Raw genomic sequence first — 8,457 nt, 5'->3', positions numbered from 1 at the left:
CACAACTATGGCACCAACGGATGGGTCACATAAACTTTCATGACATGAAAAAGGGTTTAAAGAAGGGAGCCTATCGAGGAGTTCCAACACTTGACATAGATGATAACAAAAAATGTGATGCATGCCTTGAAAACAAAATAACCCGAACAGCCCATAAGAAGACCTAAGGAATATACACTTCTAGAATGCTAGAACTACTACACATGGACCTGTTTGGACCAACTCAGACAGAAAGCATAGGGGGAAAGAGATATGTCTATGTAACAGTTGATGACTACTCAAGATTCACATGGGTAAGCTTTCTTAGAGAAAAATCTGAAGCATTTGCAACATTCAAAACCCTTATTATCAAAATACAGAATGAAAAAGAGGGAAGAATAGGAAAAATTATTCGCCTAAGAAGTGATCATGGAAGAGAGTTTGAAAACACAAAATTCAAAGAATACTGCACAGAAAATGGAATTCATCATTAGTTCTCCGCACCAAAAACACCCCAACAGAATGGGGTAGTTGAACGAAAGAATCGAACCATCCAAGAAATGGCAAGAGTCCTCTTAAATCACAAAAGACTTCCATCAAAATTCTGGGCAGAAGCAGTTAACACAGCAGGCTACTTGATAAATCGAGTATTCATTCGAAAAGAAATCAACATGACACCATATCAAATCTGGAAAGGAAGAACACCAAATTTAAAACACACACATGTGTTTGGAAGCAAATGCTATATTCTAAAAGATAGAGAACCATTGGGAAAATTTGATATCAAAGGAGATGAAGGAATCTTCCTAGGATACTCCTCAAACAGCCGGGCATACCGAGTATATAAACTTAGGACAAACACTGTCATGGAGTCTATCAATGTTGTGGTCAATGACACAACAGAAGATTTCCCCAAAAATGATGAAGAGATAACTGGTGTTGAAACAGCAGTTCCAACATCTCACAACCAGAAATCAGAACCAGAAACATTAGAAAAAGAAGAAGCTGTAGACCTTGAAGAAAAAGAAGAAATCCACACCACTGATGAAACCAGGGTACAGAAAAATCATCCAATAGAGAACATCATAGGAGGACTAAATGAAGGAATCAGGACTAGAGGAAAGAAACGAGACTATCAAAAAATGGTAGAAGGAGACTATGACTACTGCTACACCTCAAAAATTGAACCCAAAAACATCACGGAAGCCCTAAAATATGAATTTTGGGTAGAAGCCATGCAAGAAGAATTACAGCAATTCGAAAGACACAATGTCTGGGAGCTAGTCCCTAAACCGGAACATGCCAATATCATAGGGACAAAATGGATTTACAAAAACAAAATAGATGAACAAGGAAACATCATAGGTAACAAAGCCCGACTAGTAGCTCAAGGATACACTCAAGTAAAAGGAACAGACTTCGAGGAAACATTCGCCCCAGTAGCCAGAATTGAATCAATTCGGCTACTCATAGCAGTAGCTTGCATACTCAAGATAAAACTCTACCAAATGGATGTGAAAACTGCATTTCTAAATGGATATCTAAAAGAAGAGGTCTATGTTGCTCAACCAAAAGGATTTGAAGATCCCCACTTTCCACAAAGTGTTTTTAAACTTAACAAAGCACTATACGGACTAAAACAAGCACCACAGGCTTGGTACGAACGCCTCACTGATTTCCTAGTCAAAAAGGGTTACACAAGAGGCAGCGTGGACAAAATCCTATTCGTCAAACAACTTGGTCAAGACATAGTCATTGCCCAAATCTATGTTGATGACATAGTATTTGGCTCAACACTTAAAGTCCACAAAGACCAATTCATCATCAACATGGAAGGGGAATTCGAGATGAGCATGGTTGGGGAACTAACCTACTTCCTTGGTCTACAAATCAGACAACTGGACAATGGAATCTTTATTTCTCAAAGCAAATATGCAAAAAATTTAGTCAAAAGATTTGGTCTAGAAGAAAGCAAAGTTGTCAGAACACCTGTTCCAACAACAGAGAGAATATCAAGGGATACAGAGGGAAAACCGGTTGAACAAACCCTATACCGAAGCATGATAGGACGATTACTGTACCTAACCACCAGCAGACCAGATCTAAGCTTTGCAGTAGGAATTTGTGCAAGATACCAAGCAAATCCAACCGAGCAACATTTAAAAGCGGTCAAAAGAATCATTAAATACGTGAAAGGGACATCTGATCTAGGAATATGGTACTCATTTGACACCAATCATCATCTCTCAGCCTATTGTGATGCTGACTGGGCAGGTAACATAGATGACAGAAAAAGTACGTCAGGATGATGTTTTTTCCTAGGTACTAATCTAGTATCATGGATCAGCAAGAAACAAAGCTCTATTTCCCTATCAACAGCAGAGGCTGAATATATTGCAGCAGGAAGCTGTTGCACACAACTACTTTGGATGAAACAGATGCTAGAAGACTATGGAATGCAACAGTCAACCATGACAATTCACTGTGACAATAAGAGCGCAATAGACATTTCAAAAAATCCAGTTCAACACTCAAGAACAAAACACATAGACATCAGACATCATTTCATAAGAGAATTAGTTGAAGATGAAATCATCAGTCTTACTCACATAAGTACTGAAAGACAACTAGCAGATATTTTAACCAAAGCTCTAGATGGGAATAGATACACAAAACTAAGGGCTGAAATAGGCCTGTGTATCCTATAACACTCACCAATTAAAAGAGAAACACATGGGCCCAATCCACAAAACAGTCCAAACCGGCCCATGTCCATATCTGTTATATCACACCGACCCATCATAAAAAAACCCAAACCAGGATACCCATCCCAAACAAAAGCCCTGTTTCAAAAACCCAGAATCGTCATCCTTACCCGACTCCACTCAACATCCATCTGTGATCTTCCCTCTCACCCCAAACCTTCACACAACAGGAACCATGGTGAGAACACGAAATCAAAAGATGGGAAAGTTACCACGAAAGGGAACGACCAAGGGCACCACAAACTAGACCGGCACCGGAGAGTCCTCGAACCCGGTATGTGTCGAAGAAGAAAGTTCCAACATTGCAACGAATCCTATTCCGATAGCCAGAGTACCGTTCGGTGAACCCCAAGAACAGAGCAACCCACCAGGTAACCCAAATCTCCCTCTAGCAGATCATGAAGAAATCCCCATGCCCATGCCCATCGCGGCTGATTTCGGGGATAATAGAATTGTTGATCCGAACGATTTAGTGGTACAACTCCGGTTTGCCATAAATCGTGGCTGGGAACCTAATCTAGGCTCCTATGTTAGCTCTGTAGATGAAGAAAATCCAAGGGGAACTGAAAATGAGAGACAAGAAGAGTCTCAAAATCATGAGGTAATTCGTCCCCCAAGTCCTACAAATGGTGAACAAACCCCAATCGATGAAACTCCAATTCCAATTCCTCGGGTCAACCGAAACCCTAGAAAGAGGAGGATGACCGACCCGTATGAAGGGGCTGATCCTAGGGCCAAAAGGCCAAATGATTTCCCAATACGGGCAGGACCCCCCCCCCCCCCCCCCCCAACGACAGCCAAATATCCCACCTAAACCCTCAAAAACCAAGAAATCAAAAATGGCACAAACAGAGGATGAACAAGACTGGACACCCAATGAAGATAATGATGGTGCTGAAAGAGTAAGATCCCGAGCCCAAAAGAAGTCTCAGCTACCTACCAAGGAGAAAGAAAAACAAAAGAAGAAACCAACCACCAAAAGGGATAAACTGTCCAGCAAGGAAAAGGGGAAACAGAAAGTAGGTACTAATGCTGACATGTCATACCTACCAAAACCACATAGTACAACCTTTCTGAGAAGAGAAGCAGTAAGTTTATGGAAAAGAATAATAGAAAGGAAAATCATTAGCCAAAAACTGCTTCCCATAGATAAGCTAGACAATCCAGAACAGATTCAAGATATATTAATCACAAGTCAACTCCAGGGAACAGTGACCAATATAGAACCCTATGATGAACAGGTTATACAGGAGTTCTACTGCAACATGACAAAAACCATCTCTACACCTAGTAGTCCTTTGTATGGAAAGGTATATGTAAGAGGCAGTTTCTATGACTTCACTCCAGACATCATCAACAGATATCTAGGAACACCAGAAGCAGAACAAAACATGGAAATAAATAGTGAGCAAGTTGCACAAGAGCTCACAGCTGGAAATGTCATTTTTGAAAAGAACAAGATCAAAGCAGCTTCCCAAACAAGCAAATATGCCACCCTCCAGAAAATAGCTCTAGCAAACTGGATGCCATCACTTCACGAATCCACTGTGAAATGGACCTTAGCAGAGCTATTATACAAGATAGGGAAAGGAGTTAAACTCAACATGGGTGTCATTATCTACTCACAAATCACAAACCTAGCTGAAGACACAAAATCCAACACTTCCTTAATTTTTCCAAACCTCATCTTTGGCATCTTGACAAAACAGAATCTCAAGACACATGGCCCAAAAACCATTGTCAAGAACCTCAACACCACAGTAAAATTAAGGAAGGGAAGCCATCAAAATGACCTAAGATCCTCAGCCCCAAAGAAGAATCCTCTAGACTCCAAGACACTAATCAACTATTTTGAGAGAAGACTAACAGAATTGGAGATCTCAGAAAAACAAATCCTAAGGAAACACATGGACATCAAGGAAGAAAGAACAGAGATATCAGAATGGTTAGCAATCCTAAAAGCAGCTAATGAAGAAGATCATGAAGAAGATCAAGAATCAGAAGAAGAAAGCCAGGAGCTCTCTCAAGAAAAGGATGAGCACACTCAAGAAAAGGGTGTTGAAACCCCTGTTTCAACATCAAATTCAGAAAATAGACCTTGACCATTTTAGCAAAAAAGGGGGAGAAAGGTAGGCAGAACTCTGTAAGGCAGGCAGAACTCTGTTGTTTTTCTTGGTTGTAGAGAAGGCAGAACTCTTGTTGGGTTGCACGGCAACCATCTTTTTTTTTGCACTACCTCTGGCATAGTTACTCTAAGTTTTTGTCACAAGTAGATCAGACAAGAAAGCCAAGCAGATGTTTGAGAGCTTAGCTCATTTACACCCCAATGACTCCTGTGTCATTTAAATTTATCCTCAGCATGGTAACTGGAAAAGATGTAAAATACCTTTATCTGGTATATATTATCTTATTTTTGGCATGTGCATATCATTTACCATTAGGACCCAGGATGCATCCAAATATCAGCAATACTAGCCCAACTCTTGCATGTACTAAAAAGCAAAAGCTTAACTGTATCCAATGTCCCACAAATTAAGGGGGAGACAATTCCTCTTAACAATCTCTGAAGAAACAAGATACATCAGGATAAGAAGGAGATTCACAAATGAAGGAAGAGACAAATCACACAGGACAAGCCATGAGAAGATTCAAGATGAACCAAAGTTTTTGCTAAAATTTCACAAAGGGGAGAATGTTGACTTTAGAACATTTTGTCAAATTCTAGTCAAAAAGGGAATACTAAGACAATCAAGGATTAGGACATATATTCCTAATCTAAATAGGAATAGTAATCCTATTCCTATCCAGCCTGCAAACTCTGAGAAGTGCCTCGCAGATTAGGGCTGCTTGCCCGAAACTGCGTTATAAATATTTGTGTCACAACGTCTGTTTCAACGTTACCGAATTCAAACGTCTATATTAATTTCAATTATTATTTTTTTAAATCTCTTAACCCTATTATATTAAGGTCTTCTATTTAGCTCCTTCTTAGCTCTTTGGTTCTTCCAAATGTCTTCTTCCTATTTCCTCTTGGTTTCCCCCCAGCCCTTTTTAGCCATTCAGCCTATTGGGCAAGCTCTCCTTTTTGCGTGCTAAACCATTCCTAAGTCTTCAAGTTACTACGTCGTTGCTTCTCAAAGTTCTTCTAGTGCACTCTAACGATTTCATCAAATCTCTCCTTCGTGTACCCTAGAATATTGCTTGATTTGAAGGCATAGTCCAATCCACCATTCTTGAAATCTTGAAAAGCATTGGCTTTGTCCTTGCTAAAGCACTCACAGTAGATGTCATGATTGGACTCTTCTTGTCTAACTCAGGCTTGATAGAGGATTTCTTGCCAAACCACGAGCCCGGACAATCTCTCTTCCTAGATTTGTTAATTCCATTTTCATTTTTCTCCTTCGTTATTTGATAACACATAATCTAGTTTTGTCGTAGGGGCGCTAGGCCCAAAATAATATGTACAGTACATCTGAGATAACGGCTCAAATAATAAATATTTTAGCTCTAATAGGGGACTAGGAACAATTAAGAATAATATTGTAGCTTGTGTGAGTCAAACTCCCAATTTAACTAAAGCATCAAAACTAGAAAATTACTACATGCATGTGGTCTTAAATTTGCTTCAATGAAAGTAAATTCCAAGGAGGTAGGATTCTTTTCCTGGGTGATTGAAAATCTATCAAATTTATTTATGTATTTATCCTTTTTGGCTTAGATTAAACGTCTTTTATAAATATAAGAAATTTGTCTCTTCAACTATTAGGAGGGACAACACTATTTATTGAAGAATTTTATTTCTCAACACTTTTTTATATATGTATTGGTTTGAATTTTGAATATTCTTGTTGCATATGTTGGAATATAGACTACATTGAAGATGAGAAGCAGAGAGAACAGATTGAAGAAGAAGAAGAATCAAACTTGTTTATTTGGAAAATAATATCTTGAATATACAGATAACAAAGCAGAGAAATGTTATATACAATGGATAAAAGTGAGAAGATGATATCAAGTTGGTTACAACCAACTAACAGATGGAAAGACAAGAACACCCCTAACTGCTCTACTGGTGGCTGCATGCTGGCTTGAACCGTCATCCTCCAACACCCCCCGTAAGTTGGAGCGTGTAGATTCTACATGCCCAACTTAAACACAAAAGGTAGTGAGGACTGCAAACATAGGTTACTCATTGAGTCCACCAAGGATAGTGGACCTCCTTATGCCATCAACATGAACCGTCATTCTTCATCATGAACTCAGCTCCATGTCTTAGCAAGATTTTTGAGGCACTCTTCTTGTTTGTACCTAGCACTGATCATAACACCTGTCTCACTGGTTTCTGTTTTTGAATCTTGACAGCTCCAGCATTGCCACAAAGAATGGCATGATGTAACAGAGTCCTTCCATCAACAACTCCAGCAAAAAAGTACTTGCCAGAAGGAAATCCACCCTTAATCAAATCAAGGGTCTGAGATCCACGGACTAAGTCAAAACCAAATGCAGTAACACCCTTCAAAGAAGTGAGGGTTTTGTATGTCGCAGCAGGGACATCAGCAAAGTATGTCTCAATAAAAACATTAAGACCAGATAGAATTGACTCCAAGTCAGAGTAGGCTTTAGTGAATGTCTCCAATTGGTGAGGCTCAATGTCCATTACAAGGTTTGGTTCATCAAACTGGATCCAAGAAGCACCAGCTCCTTTCAATTCAGTAACAACTTCGTTGTAGATTGGAAGGATCTTGTCAAGAAGGGACAACAATGCGAATGATTTTTCAACACCCTTGGCAGGTTTAGATAACAGCAAGTATGACACTGGTCCAATAAGAACATTATCTACACCAAGTGCCTTAGCCTCCTTGTATTCATTCACTGCCTTATGGGAAGCATAACTGAATTTCACATTAGGACCCAACTCGGGGACAATGAAGTGGTAGTTTGTATCAAACCACTTAGTCATTTCCATTGCAGGAACAGTGGCATTTCCTCTGGCCATGGAGAAGTAGGTGTCAAATCCAATTTCGCCACCAGTCCAGTTGTACCTGGGCGATACAGCACCAAGCATAGTAGTGGTATCCAGCACCTGATCATAGTTTGAGAAGGTGTTGCTCGGGATGTACTTGATTCCAGCACCAGCCATCTGTTTCCAGATGGAGGCTCTGAGATCGCTTGCCACCTTCTGCAAATCCTCAGCGCTGCTCTTTCCATCCCAAAAAGATTCAAGAGCAAATTTAAGCTCTCTCTTTGGGCCCATGCGAGGGTATCCAACAATGTGAGATGCCTTTTTTAGCAACGAGACGAAGGATAACACGAAGCAAATGAAGAAGAAGAAAGTAGATTGATTAGAGTGAATTGAGCAACAGAAATACTAGGAGAAATGAAGCGTGCCCTGCAACATATTCTGGTTTAGACACCTCCTCACCAAACGCTCTATTTTCAGGTAACTTCGATTCAACGGCGGATTCTAAAGCAGAATTGAATGAAACGACATTGTTGTCATTCATCTCAGACGCATCCTTGCTTCGTTTCACTTTCCATTCGTTGAACTCCGAAACCTTGCCGGAAAAATTACTGTGACTCGAAGTTTCACATTCGTCAATTTCTCTCACGATTTCACTGTTCGGCTTCCTAGCTTTGCCAGACAACGAAAAACTCGGACGAGCTCCTTCCTTCCGCTGCGGAACGGCTGTGGAGATCGCCTGAATTGGTGATT

At 40.1% G+C, this 8,457-nt stretch overlaps 2 protein-coding genes across 2 annotated transcripts; one reads left to right on the top strand and one right to left on the bottom strand.

The window, feature by feature from the left end:
- Positions 1-3,583: 3,583 nt before the first annotated feature.
- Positions 3,584-4,846, top strand: LOC109166007. The gene has a single exon (XM_019314891.1). The coding sequence runs from the start codon at positions 3,584-3,586 to the stop codon at positions 4,844-4,846; it is 1,263 nt and encodes a 420-aa protein (XP_019170436.1).
- A 2,216-nt stretch (positions 4,847-7,062) lies between these two features.
- Positions 7,063-7,998, bottom strand: LOC109166004 (5-methyltetrahydropteroyltriglutamate--homocysteine methyltransferase-like). The gene has a single exon (XM_019314889.1). It carries the CDS (start codon positions 7,996-7,998, stop codon positions 7,063-7,065), a length of 936 nt encoding a protein of 311 aa, XP_019170434.1.
- Positions 7,999-8,457: the final 459 nt, after the last annotated feature.

The sequence above is a fragment of the Ipomoea nil genome, unplaced genomic scaffold, assembly GCF_001879475.1.
Source record: "Ipomoea nil cultivar Tokyo-kokei standard unplaced genomic scaffold, Asagao_1.1 scaffold3084, whole genome shotgun sequence".
NCBI classification, from domain to species: Eukaryota; Viridiplantae; Streptophyta; class Magnoliopsida; order Solanales; family Convolvulaceae; genus Ipomoea; species Ipomoea nil.
Note: the sequence above shows the minus strand (reverse complement) of the source record. Positions and strands in the feature narration are given on the sequence as shown.